Source organism: Meleagris gallopavo, chromosome 12, assembly GCF_000146605.3.
Source record: "Meleagris gallopavo isolate NT-WF06-2002-E0010 breed Aviagen turkey brand Nicholas breeding stock chromosome 12, Turkey_5.1, whole genome shotgun sequence".
Taxonomy (NCBI): Eukaryota; Metazoa; Chordata; class Aves; order Galliformes; family Phasianidae; genus Meleagris; species Meleagris gallopavo.
In genome coordinates this window covers 9,681,659-9,696,091 of record NC_015022.2, presented here as the reverse complement: position 1 = coordinate 9,696,091, position 14,433 = coordinate 9,681,659, and the positions used below count along the sequence as shown (strand labels likewise).

At 37.3% G+C, this 14,433-nt stretch overlaps 1 protein-coding gene across 1 annotated transcript in view; it reads right to left on the bottom strand.

The window, feature by feature from the left end:
- Window positions 1-14,395, bottom strand: part of GALK2 (galactokinase 2) — a 47,022-nt gene extending 32,627 nt beyond the window's left edge. Inside the window, exons 1-5 of the mRNA XM_010717426.3 lie at window positions 14,221-14,395; window positions 12,405-12,493; window positions 11,151-11,274; window positions 6,290-6,380; window positions 3,344-3,490 (exon numbers count right to left, since the gene is read on the bottom strand). Of these exons, the coding sequence (XP_010715728.1) occupies window positions 3,344-3,490; window positions 6,290-6,380; window positions 11,151-11,274; window positions 12,405-12,493; window positions 14,221-14,252 (483 nt within the window). The 5' untranslated portion in view covers window positions 14,253-14,395. The remainder of the gene's footprint in view (window positions 1-3,343; window positions 3,491-6,289; window positions 6,381-11,150; window positions 11,275-12,404; window positions 12,494-14,220) is intronic.
- Window positions 14,396-14,433: the final 38 nt, after the last annotated feature.

The window sequence follows — 14,433 nt, the reverse complement described above, 5'->3', positions numbered from 1 at the left end:
GATATACAAAAGATTGATTTCGTAACAGTAAAATAAAAATCACTTTAAAATCAAATGCCAATACTGAGCATTGCCGTTGTTTCAGTGATGCCAGCAGTCTCAGACTGGTATCCTGTCTGACGAAGGAAAATGGATTCTTTTTAAAGATTGCATTCTAAATTTTCCATCTTGCTGTTTGAATGCTATTGCACTGCTGCAACTGGTTAGTACTGCACATCTGGCTGAATTGTCTTAGACTAGTATTTTCCCTAAACTATTGTGTATGTGTGTGATGGGTTTTTTAAAAAATACTGTATGCAGACTGAAACAATGCCCTATTGCAGACTGCTACACACAATAATTAGAGAGCATATTTTTTCCTGATTCTGTTTCCAGTGTCAAAATGTGCTATTTTTAAATTAAGCCACCATGAAATTCTAAGTATGTTTTTACAATATTTTTTGTGTTGGAGCTTGGTTTTTTTAGGCCTCTTAATCTTCTAGGACCAGACTTCACACTGGAAGTGTTATCTCATAAAATCTCTAAATTTCAACAACTTTTACTCTGCAGCTGCTATTTAAAACTTACATCTATCAGGAAAGAGAGCACATAACTCAAATGTTCTAATAAAAATAGTTTCATAGAAGCAAAACAGATAAATGTTCCATTCAGTAAAAGGTCAATTTTTCATACTTTTGGCTACAGAAGCACTACCATTCAGCCAAATTTGATTCCAAAGCCAAAAGTTCTACGTCCTGCTGCTGTGGACCATAGTATTAAGATTTTGCTAAGTTCATCAGACTAATGAGGGGCAAAAAGCCAATCTTTTCTCATAAAATTACTAAGACAGTACACTCCAATGACCAAATGTTGTTACTTATAAATACTATTATTTACAACTTTTGAAAATGTAAGTATCTGAAAATAGATTGAGGGGTAAAGTGATCATTTCTTCCATAAAAATAAGCAAACAAATATCCAGATCCCTAAAAATGCAAGGTCCTGATTAGGTTTCTGGAATGCCCTCAGTTCTGATCAGCTAAGAAGTCCACTACCATGAGGAGGCTCCCAGCCAATACACAGACAGCATTCCTGGATCCTGCATGGGCTGCATTTGACACCAGAACAGGATGAATTAGGAACCGTAGAAGTCACCACTTTTTATGCTTCTGAGGGCTGACTGGCCTAGGATGCTCTAATTTATACTTCCACAAGCACTGCCTTATACAGTGCAGTTACGGACATAGAATTTCCATATAAACATGCTGAAGAACTTCTTTACGGTAAGAGTGATGGAGCACTGGAACAGGCTGCCCAAAGAAGTGGTGGAGTCTCCTTCTGTGTCTATCTAAGCACATAAAACCTTGGATACATTCTTGACTGCTCCTATGTTGACTACTGGGAATCCTCATCTGTAGATGAGTTGCTCTCTTCTTCATCACAGGTGCGAAATATCTGGCTGCAGACAGCAGGAGTTCCTGGCAAAAATGCGGGATTGTGTATCTTGTGTATGCACAACTATATCTGAGACACAACATTAACTTTTAGCACCTTTTTCAACCAGCAAGCAAAAGAGATTTTGGGACACATGAGGACAAGGAAACACTAAGTGTAGTCCCTGTCTTCCTTTTGTTCCTCTGCAAGTTTCTATAAAAATGCTAAAGAGAGTTTTGCACCTTTTTTTAAGAACAAGACTGACATAATTCTGCTGATTACTCACAGGCCTTGGGTAAATTCAGCTCAAGATACACACTGTATCATTTATTCTCTGAAGAAAGCTCTGCAATATTTCTTGGAATAATGAAACCTGGCTTCTGGTTTTCCAGTTACAGATCTCTACTACACAGTAAAAGTTGGGCTTTCTAACCCCTGTCAGTTTTATGGACTTCGCAGATACCCAGTTTCTCTCTGAACACATGCTCTCCTATGACTTTGATCAGGAGTTCCCAAGCTTAGCTCATTTGGTTACCATCTCCAGAGATGCTGCTGACCTGTGATATGAGCACCTACGCAAAAGCAGAAGCTTCTTGGCAGGCCAGGTACACATGTATAAAAGGAACACATCTGTCACCTCCAACCTATTCCTGCAAACCTCTCACCCATCAAATTGTGATCCCCAGTCTTCAACTACCGTTGCACTGTGTCTCACCTTACAAACTACAGCCTCTGCTAAACATCTAATCCCTTACTTACCTTTGGACTATATGTAGCACCAACACAAAGCAAGGTGACAGTGACTGTGGCTGCATCCTGCTTCTTGGAAAGCCACCCCACCTTATGAACTCTGCTTCATGCTGCCTTAGCCCTACTTGATACCTTCCTGAAGCACCCACGTTGAGCTGTGCAGTGTGAGTTGGACAGCTTAATGCTGAGCAGATTATTGGAACTATAACCACACAGAGAAGCCAGCCAGAACTGATCAGAAAAAACTTTCTGTGTGGAACTGTTTACCTTATGGCTTAGATAAGTGCTTGTATACAAGCACAGTTAACAGCTGCCATCACCGTGTGCCACTTTGAGTTGTCTTTGTACCATAATCTGGGAATTTCTGACTTACTTAGACAATAGGCAAAAATATGCATAACAGTCATATTTAGATCTGTTCTTTTCTCTTCCTGACAATGTTCTAATTTAAGATCCTAGTTTCACTTAACCAGACATTTTTACTGGAGAAAACTTCATTCCCATATGGCACTTTCAAGGACCATGACTCCTCCAGAAATTTTTATGACATGAGCCAAATTCTGCTAGCACTTGTATTGGTAACAGGTCACATACTTGGGGTTTGTTTTTAGACTAATGTTTGTTTAAAAAAGTGAGGAATACATTTTGCATTATGAGCATGTTCATTCCAAAAAAACTGTGAAAATAAGGAGAATCAGATGGAAGAATTTTACCTCTACTTTGTGCTGATTATATAATTTATCAAAAAAAAAAACAAAAAACACCAAAAAACTGCTCCACAGGCCTCCAACAGATGCTCTGCTGTTAGAGCCATGAAAAGTCATTCAGGGAGAGGGTAAAGGCCTCGGGGGTGTGGTCCATGTCCTTTAGCACAGATATCCTCAGTCCTGGCCTGCAGATAGCACATCTGGTCCAGGCATGGACCTGATGGTTGTCCAAAACACAGGCTTACAATAATGCTCCTTTTTCAGCTTTAATGTAAGCCTGTTTTCTTGCCAAATTCAAATCCTGCCAAAATTTGGCCAAAGATATTTGCTCAATTGTGCAATATCTTAAGTTTATATCCAACAACTCTTTGCAAAAACAATTGCATCGTGTTTTTAATGTTTACAGGCATTAACAATATTTAATTTTAAGTAGAATTTTACTGCTGACACTCTTGTGTTTTACAGTAAATTACCTTAGAGAGGGTTTTTCCATTAGCTTTTAGGGTCACGAGTCCTGCACAGCACACCAAAGCACTGGAGCTAGAAAGACCAGAACTTGGAGGGATGGTTCCATCTAGCAGACAATTCATTCCAGTTGGGTTATTAAGACCAAAATGTTCCTAACAATGAAAAAATAAACAGTCTCAGTTTCAAGTACAGACAGGCTCAGGCTTGCAATTATCTGATACTTAGAAAGAGAATCTTTCTGCTAAGTTGCTGGAACCAAGGACCTGCTTCTGGTATCTTCAAAATAAAGCAAAATGTTCATTCTATTCTTCAAGAACAAAGCCAATGGTAGGGCTTCAGCCAAAGGTATGTCTGCAATTCCTGTACACAAACATATATGGGCTGACAGAACTGTACCCTGAGCAGAATTCAGGGTGGGCTAAATGTCCAAGAATTTACCAAGCTTCATGGGTGGGTTTTACAGCACTGGCTCAGCTCTAAGCTGTCGTGGTGACGGTACCAGAGGTTACCTCTACTTTTGTCCTTTTGTCCTTAGCTCCTCACTTCATGCATCCCAAAGTGTGTAAAGTCCACCTCATGCCTTACTTCTAATGCAGGCATGTGGTATTAGACAGCCACATCATGCTGATCAGGAACTAGTAGCCTTTTACCTGAGTTCAAGGCCAAATACTCCTATCTCCTGGGTTACCCATGGTACTGGCACTGAGAAAACCACAGTGGTACTTGGAAGACATTATGCTTTGGGAGGAACCAGCAGTGATAGTATCTGTCATGCTATTTCTAGAATAAACATTTTTACATACATGATCAATTATCACAGATGATACACTTAACAGAGAAGTCATAAATCCTGTGCACATATTTTTTAATTACTCTTTAGTTAATTTTTTTTTTAATTTACCATAACTCTAAAATTTCACTCTTGTTACTTTGAAGAAAACATGCAAAATACATACAAAAATCTTCGAATATATATAAAGGATATATGAATAGCTACATTCTGATACAGATTTATATGTTGATAAACTAGAAAAATACTGTCAATGATCAGAGAAATGGCTGTTTCTATACAGAAATGCCCACATTCAAAGGATTTCTACTTTTCCTAATCATAAATACCAAAGGTAGAGATCAGAAAACACAAAGCAGCTCTTTTAATGTTTTCTGCTATCACTTCAGATTAAAATATCCCTTTCTACAAATAGAAGGGAATTCATACCTGAAATACTACTTCTGCCCTTCATGAAGAACACTAGACAGGCTTGTTCAAAAACAGAAAATGCTTGAGTAACCAGAAACTGATCCACAGTTTCTGGACTGTCTTGAATGTGAATCAAGCTTGCAAACTTATCACGCGATGTTTAAATAGAAAATGTACTTCAGTCTCAAAAATGAAAATGGACTTTGCCAAGTTCTGCAATAGTTCTGTCCCAAAAGGATAGCATGTTCAACTTAATATAAACAGATTATCCCGTTGGACCCTCTAAATACTTGTATTTCAGTGTTTCTTAAGTCTGTAACATTTGTGCTTATTTTCTGCCAGCACAAAAGTCTGAAAACCTGGTTTGCAAATTAACCTTCAAGTGTAAAAGTTTGTCCTTAGGAAACAAATCTCAGTAGCAGACTGCAAAACAAGTCAATTCGTCATGCTAGCCTTAATACAAGAAAAGATACACTGCAAAGAAACTTAATCTGTATCTCTACCTCTAGAGTCAGTGCAATTTAAATGCATATTACTGAGCTATACAAAATTCAGAATACTCATGTTACTGCAAACATAAGTAATTTATGGGGGCAGGGGCGTGCTAAACATGGTGGGGGGTAAGGGGGGTCTACTTAGGAGCTGTGGATAATAATAAAGTGATTTGGTCCAAATATCTTCTTTGGAAGATATAAGTGCCAGGTCTGATGCAGGCTTTCTTGGCTGTTTGCAGTGCTTATCTATGGACCATCCTGTGGGGTAACGTAGATTGCCTACTTAGAGGCAAGTTTCAAAAGCACATTTTTCCATAATTTGAGCTGGCTGTGGATACCTGACCTTGCCATCACTGTTTATCCCATCTGCCCCTCCAGGAAAGTCACTGGACTGACACTAGGTTGAGAAGTTACTGTGTTTTTTAACTCAAAGGGCCATGAATCACCTGCAAAGAGCAGGTGAGATTTATAACAAGCCCCAGTTCTAAGTTCAGGCTGCCTCCCAGGACAATACTGATGATCAGCAGTTGGTTTCACAAGCAGTTCAGTCTTCAAGCCAGTCCGGAGACAGGCTAGTTCACAGAGGAGAAGATAAAACTCAAGTGTGCAGACAGGAAAATGTCTGTCTGTTCAGCATTCCAGCCTTTACTGTACGTGTGCCGTTTCCTGCATAGCTGTACTCTTAACTCACTTAGGAAATTTTGAAATTCCCATTCAGATTCCACACTGTAAGTCCTGAAGAAGTAGTGATTCTTAATGGATTATTCCTTCTGTATGCAGTTTATTTACTTTTGCCTACTGCATGAGCTTCACTCTGTTGCTGAGCATGAGTTGTAGGTTTCCAACGTTAATGGAAATTAATTGCGTTTTTTAAAATGTTTTCATGGGAGGAAAAGGAATAAAATATGACCTTTGTGTCCTGGCAGACAAGCCTCTGAACCTCTCAAAAGCAAACTTTAATAACGTGATTCCATTGGGAAACATTCTTCTTTACTTTAAAATATAGAAATGCCATCTTGATTCATGAGTTTGATCACGACTTTACTAAATAAGAAACTATTTGTTATAATAATGTATGTAATAAATATGAACAGACCAGTCTGCAATATTTTAAAACAAATCCACTTATATCTTCTCTTCAAATAATTGTACATTAAAAAAAAAGAGGATGCAGGGAAGTATGTTGAAGGTGAATAGATATGCTTTTCATATTTTACTTCTGCGTTAATTTCGTAAGTTAAATGAATTTGGCTTACCTGAATACCCTTCAGTCCACACAAGAAGTAGTTATGCCACTGAGGTTTGGTTTTGTTAATCTGAATGTTATTGACGCTAGTACTGAAATCCCTGCAAAAACAGAAAAACCTTGTGGCTTTAACTTGTCGGTACCTTTAGTGTGAAAAAAACATGGCTTATTACTGCCACCTGCTGATGCACAAAAGCATTTCTATGTTAATCATTCGTTTCAGTACATTTGGTTTTTCATACAGATCTTCATTAGTCAGTTCTAAAGTATATTTTAGATAGAAGTATAAAATTTTCCTTAAAATATATATATATATATATATTTAACATAAATTCATAAAATAAACTGCCCTTAGCACCCTTAGTCAAGGCAGCATGCCTTCCATCACATTTGTATAAGCTCTCTTGAATATCTTTGAAAAACATAAATCTAAGTCATCAATCCTGTCAAACCTTGAATAGAAATAAATATTCTTCAGGCTTTCCTGTGATCCCTGCTCAGGAATTCATCTTCATTTGCTTAGAATGGCAGATCACTAAAACAGGCATATTGCTGCAAAATTCTGTTATGTATGTTACAGGATTTAATTAAAATAACAGTTTATCCATTTTCAGGAATTTTTATCTATCTCCAGGATAATGCTGATAATGGTTTTCCTATTGAATTTTGAAATAATTTTGAAAGTGTTAAAATGGTAAACTTGAATGTTGCTAAAGGAACCAATGCTACAGATGATAGGTTCTCTGGAAATGTACATGGAATGATGTGCCTTGGAGATGTGTGCATTAATCATCACAAGAGGCAGATTGTTTACAAGTCTATATTGTCAAACACCCAATAACTGTATCTACCTGAAGCCAGTACAGCAAATGTCCAACCAAGAAAAAGTAAAGGCACTGAGAATGTCAGAAAAAGATAAAAAAAAATTAATTCAAATCTCAAACCTGGCAGGCTGCAGTTTTTGTGTTCATGCTAACCTACAGTCTGATGCTAGCAATGTACTGCCAGCATACAACCTACAGATCTCACATTTCAAGTATCAGCTTAGAGTGACCACTTTGCTGCTTATACATTCTGTTTCAATATTCAGTACAGTACAAAGCTATCAGGGATTGCTGTACGGTTTAGTAAGTTGCTCTTTTTCAACTGGAATGGTTCAGAATAGTGCCACTTACAGGACTTCATCAACAGTGCAGCACTGAGGAGTTGTGCAAAGAAAAGTGCAAATTGTTGGTGATTGCAGAGCAATAAGAAAGATCTGAAAAGGAGTGCTACGATTACAATACAAGTAAAGTTCAAGAGTAGCAGTAAATTCTTCCAATTTTGATTCATGTGTGTTTGGAGCAGTCTTCCAGATAATAAAACAGAATTGTTTTTCTTATGGCTTTGAAACAAAAGGAAAAAACAAAGTACAATAAAATATGATTGTCAAAATTTATGAAGAATAAAATAATCCTATGCTTGGTTATGCTTGTTTTACACAATGATGGTTATTTTTAAAAAGCAAAGATGATGGAAAACAATGTGTAGGAGTGATTAAAAGAAAATGAATTTGAAGTCCTCTCTTCCTTGAAGAAGAGTTCTAAGATATTTTATCTGCATAATTATTTTTATACAATCAGACAAAGTTAAGCTTAAATGAACAAAAAGACGTATACTATGGGATATAATTTCTAGCTCTCTAGATAAATTAAAATAATGACTTCTTAAAATGCATTTTGCATATTTCTGAAATCTTCTCACACAGAAAAAGAAAGAAAAGTTGGCTTTGAATTTGGCAAGTTTCACATGCACATAATTCATACAAACACAGGATGTGGAACTGGCAAGGTCCCCAGAATACTGAAGTCTATTTTTTTGTTATCACATTCAATTTGTTATAAAACCTCATTCCTAAATGTCCAAGCTTTATCTTAAATCAGTAAATCTTAAATCCTGCCTGTTATCCTCATACTGGCAGGTAGGCAGTTTGATGTAAGTACTTTGTAAAAAAAAAAAAAGTAAGACAAATTTAAAAATACTCTGATATTGTTTATTCCACACCTTCTATTTTACATGAGGATCCCCTCCTCCAGTGCTAGATAGAAACATTTAATTGGTCTGCGTAATTAGAAGAGATCAGTTTTTTAAATAACGTGAAAAAAACACGTGAATAATGTGTTCTTCCTTCCTTGATTAGTAATTAATCCTTACTACTGAAGACCAATTTGGCATTTTCTCACAGACCCTCAATGTTTTGTAGATTTTTCAGTTCATCTGACCTTTTAAAGAAGATTCTCAGGTCATGCTGAGATGGAAACTCACGGATAATTATCATCCTTTGATATTTCTGAAGGCATTTTGCACATGTATTTCTCAATTAAAAAGATGCTATGTGAAAGGAAGGTATCCAGAATTTCAGAAGTCTTTAATTTTTGAATAGCATTTTAATCTAAGTAATATTTACCAATCATTTGATCAGTTGGGATGCTTTATGACGAAAAGCAAACACAACAGTGTTTTGTTTTTCCTAAAGTTAACAAGAGCTATGGGAGTGGATGAGGGCCACAGAACTGTTACATATTTTACCAGTTCAAAAACAAGAATGAAATAGCTAACAGTGATTTTACAGAGCCTTATGGTTGGTTGTAGTGGAAGGTATTCACCACAGGTTTATGCCAGTGCAACAGTTTGGAGAAAAGATACACTGTCAACAATTTTGTTATATGATGTAACATTACAAGTGTTGAAAAATATTTGTTATGAAATTATGGGCATGTTTTCACTTTGTTTTTAAGCAACAGTGTCTCAACAAAAGAGAGAATGCTTAATGCCATATTCTGAAACCTCTTCTTGGCTTATGGTTTAAAATGTATGATTTCAAAATGAAACCAAAGCAGATATATAAAAATAGTGACTATGCAGACAATTTGAATACAAAGGCTGTAATTCTAGATTAGGGTAAGTTAGGAACTTTATGTGCAATTGAAAGTGTTGGTAGCATTGCGTGTGCTACTGAACGCCATTTCAATTGTTGTGTAACGTGCCAAATCTCAAAGACCATGTAAAAACATATACTTTTTGGTTACTGCTTTATTTAGTATCCTTTGTAACAGCTTTCCCTAATCAAAGCTGTTGAGGTTTTAGAACTTTGTCTTGCAGAATGGTTTTGCAATATAGCAGGTTTCTTCTACTCACAGGTAAAGGTCCCACTCAGTTTCCTTCCCCCTTGCTCACCACTGCATATTCCCACTGTTAGCCCTGAGTTAGCTTTTTGTGCTGAGTGCATTACCATTCAACTCTCTAAAATGACAGAAAATTAGCCAGGCAAAAAAATGGGTGAGTAGTGCACTTTATCCTAAGGACAGACAAGTATTTCACCTGGTAAAAGTCAGAGGGTGTATCGATGTTGGAAGTGCAGACAAGGAAACTAGGGATAAAATAAACAAAACCAGGGCATACCCACTTGGGAGTGGCAAACCAGTCATATTGTGAAAATATACTCCACAAAGTGAGGGTAAAGTATTTGAATATTTATACATTGTATGGAAGTGAAAATTCCTTTTAACTGCTTAATTTGCAAGCGGCAGCTCAGAACATATTTTTATAAGATTTGAGCTTTAAGCAGGAATATATACATAACTACTTGCCACTCTTGGCAGTGTGTTCCTGTCCCTGTGCTGTCCCATACGTGTGTTTTCAAGGAGTCATTTGCTATTGGCTTAAACAAATGAAGCTGGTGCTGATTTGATTTTTGCAAAATGCCCATGAAATTTCATGTGGATGAATGACCTGATCTGAACTATCAAGCAACCACACAAATATCAGTTCATTTACAAAGAAGGAGGTGGAAAAAATAGCAGCTAGAACTGAATGGAATGGCAGGAATATTTCCATACGTTCAGAACTTGTGAGCACATATCTACAATACTCTCTCCAGTTTGGGGGCTTCCCAATAACAGAAAGACATTGGCAAACTGTAGAGAGTCCAGCAGAAGGCCATCATGATGGTTATAAAGGTTCTGTAGCACACTGCTTATAAAAAGAGGCGAGGACAGCTGGTTTTATTCAGCCTGCAAAAGAAAATTATACGGGATAATCTAATGTGTCTTTGCCCACTCATCACATGGCTCCACTGAAGATATAACCAAACTCTTCTCAGACATATATGGAGAAATGATGTAACAGACAAACTGCAGCAAGAAAAAAGTACAATTAGACATGAAAAAAATACTTTTCACAACGAGGGCATCCAAACCGGAGAACTGCGTGCTCAAAGAGGTTATGGAGTTTCTACCTTTGCAGATATTCAGAACTTATAATTAACAGGGCCCTGAACAACCTGCTGTAACTTTTCAGTCAGCCACAGATTGGACCAGATGATCTCCAAAGGACCCATAAAACCTAAATTATTCAATGATTCTGTGTACAAGCAGCTGTGGAGGAAATGGAAGAGGGAATACAGTGTCTTTATCCAGGATCATTGCTAAAACCCTCGTGTTGTGAAAATACAGCTCCAGGTTCTCCAGAGCAAGGGAGTGTTAGCTTATATATGCAGTAATTGATTACAAAACATTTCACTCCCTTCCCCAGGAGAAACTGAACTGCTGCCAGTAGAGAAGGTTACATCAAGAATGATGAGCTAATAGAGGAGAGGGTTGCACTTCCAGAGTGATTGAAAATGAGTGGGAGACAGGGGCATTGAACTTACTGCTCTAAACTAATATGTACAGCGTTGATCGAATTGGATTCCATATGATTGTATCATTCCATGTACACAATTAAACTCCATATTGCAATCTAAGTTTGTCAGAACTCTGAAAAGTTAACCTATGATACACTTGCATAAAGAGGTTCATAAGAAATAGTGAATAAACAAAGCAATTACTTACAAGTACGAAGAATTTATATTGGCCAATTGCACAATTTCAGTCTTTACAGGTTCTACTGCAATCAAGATATCTTGTTCTATAGCCATAGGGAGCACGGCATAACCACAGTAGTCTATATGTTCTCCTACCAAAGAGACAGAGAATTAAAGATATTTTTGCATAAGTCTTTCTAGAGTAACAGAAACAGGGCTTGTATAGACTTCAGTGTTGTTTACTATATTAGACAACTTCTGAGTATAGTCTCAATTCTTACTATTTAAAGTACATCTGATAGTTTGGGCTGTATTTCCTCCATTTTGTATTTCCACACAAAGTTTTTGCTCTTTAGTGACTTTATCTATTGCATCTATTTACAAATCTTCATTTTTAACATTGGGTTATGAAAATTAAAGAACTCTACAAATACTATTGTTCAGAACGAGAACAACTACATTATTTGTACACTTTTGTGTCAGTATGAAAAAATAATTCTAATTGGTGACATTTAACTGATGACTGGAAGAGATAAAGACAGTACACGACTTCCCAGCATGTGCTTTCCTCTGCATGTGTGGCAGATTCACTAGCTGCTGGATAAAGCTAGTGGAGGCCTTTCTTTCCATAAAATTTCTGAACTTTTTTCCAAGAAAATTATACTTACGTTTAAATAATAACTAACACAGATACATACAACACACAAGGTAGCATTCAGTCATGAAATGCATGTGGTGAACACGTGCCTTTATGAACAAGACAGCTAACACATGCTGCTTAGGTGTACATACAACATCAAGATAAAAATTATCATTAGTTGCACAAAAGACTAATTAATTTTAAAGCTCTGTTTTCTGGAGTTCTTTAACTTACCAAGTCTTCAAATGCATATGGTTATTCTATAAATATACAAGAAATTGAGCTCTGGGGAAAGCAAAAACCTAACACGGATAGAGAAATTTAAATAAAATAAGGCTGCCATAGAAACAAAGGTAAGTTTTAGATAAATAATAATAGTGTCTCCCCAGGCAGCCAGTGAATCACAACCAGCTGTTTAGTGGATACATCTCTATGGCTGAGTGAAAAAGAGATCATGGCAGAATCATTTCATGCCTTATCAGATGCATTGCTGTTTGGCTGGTTATATGTGGTAACTGAAGTCACTTAAGCAACTTATGTAAGGAAAAAAAAACAAAAACATTATTTTAGGTTATATGTCTTAAATTGCAATATTTTTGTGATAGCAGATAAAATAACAAAAGATTAATATTGCTCTTTTACCTATTAAGTTGACTCTCCCTGGTGCACGAACATAAAACTTGGGAGCTGATCCAAATTTTGCTATAAAACTCTCCTTCAGCTTCAGCAATCTGAAAGGCAAGTTGGAAACCTTAGAGGGACAATAGTTGGATAAAAGGAAGTCTACAGCCTAAATTGTGTTCAAAAGTAAATTCGATTCAACTTTTTGAAGTACATGGAGTTTTTTCCGCTATATCAGTAGCAACATTAAGTTATTTATTGCTGCTCTTCACCTAACATTGTGACAGAGATGACTTAGAAAACAATATCTGAATTAGTAAGAAATTTGTTTTAAAATACAAGTAATCATAACTAATTCAGGAGTTAGATATCCAAAGATGACTACTGCTTGTTTGTCTTCTTGAAAAGGATGGAAGGGGCTTTACTTTTATTTAGTTCTGTCTAGCTTGTCTCTAGCCAAAGGCAGAATAGGTTGTTGCTTGTGGCAGCCAAATATCATGGCCTTCACCTACTTTTCCTATCCCACAGCTCTCTAAAACTATTTTACAGCAGTCTGGCAACATGAATTGATGGTTCATATGTGGCATCAGGGCTTGTCACAAGAACAAACACAAAGGCACTCCCTTCAGACATGGATCTGATCATACCAGGTCTCAGCAAGATTTTCTTCTACGTTTTGACTTTTTCACACTTCATAATGACTCTGCACCATTTCAGTACATATATGCAGAACTCAAATTCCAAGCCCGTGATTATCCCTGTGCCTCATTCAGACAGTATTTACAATTTTACAGCAGCAGAAGGTTCTTAAGATTGTGCACTTAGAAGTTCTGGATGCATCAAAATTCCAGAACAGAGAAAGATTTGAAATATTGTTGTCTTTCAAGAGACTGTGAAGATATTTAACTTCACTCAGTGTTTGCAAACTTGGGATGCTTCTACGTATCATGCAGGAGGAGTGGGTAAAAAGAGACAGAGATGAAATTAAGCCATTATCTTACTGAGGCATTATTGATTTGATGCACTTCAAAACTACCTTAGTGCAATTTAGTTTACACACTGACTTTATTAATGTAAGCTAGACACTAAAATGATAAAGCAGTAAGAAGAAAACTCATCATTAGAACAGGTCTTACCCTAGCGACTTTAAAGCACATAGCATTTATTTCGTTTTTTTGTGTAATAACAAAAATCCATTAACAGGAACCTTCTACATTCAGATTAAAACTAGAATTGGATGCCTGGTCAATGCAAAGCTAAGTAAGAAGACAGCAATGAGAAACAGATGTTACAAAATTTCACAATTATTTAGTCTGTACTTGTTTGTCAAAGCTGTGTTATTGTCCCAGTATATATATTCCAATGTTTTGTAAGATTTCTCTGGGTGGAAAGCTACAGAACAATATTTGCTGTGAACTTTCAAACAGATCTTTCTGCACTTTTCTGTGATGGAGCCCAGCAACAGAAGTGTGTTCCCTCTTTGATTTGCTTACGATCTTCCCTAACATTGACTAGTTTGTCACTTCCAATTAACAGATGCAACTTCTGCCATTTCACTGTACAATCCCTTTTTCTAAATCACATGAATGATAACGTTGTAGTCCATGGTAAAATAGATCAGTTGGCAGAATTCTAGATGTTAATGTTATTCTGTCAGTACGCTTGTTTCACAGATATGTGTACAGTGGCGTTAGCACCAAGCAGAGCAGCCACGGGGCACGTTGATCCGAGTGCTGATTGATCTCGTTTTTTGGGGGTTTTACAGCCACTCATGAAGGACCATTCCCGAGCCTCGGCCTCGCTGTTGCAACACGCGTGCTGCAACGTAAGCACCTACATCAGAAGAAGCAAACGCATCCCTCGCAGCATCACGCGTTCAACTCTGGAAATGCTGAGCTGCCTTCCACGTGATTCAAATCCCGACAAGTGTCAGCAGGGTGACTGCCCTCCTGCCGCAGCAGCACAGCAGCACGGCCGGACGCAGCAGGCAGCCAGCGCTGAAAGGCCTTACGTGGCCGCAGCGCCGGGGCTCCGCGCGGCCCGGCTGCCC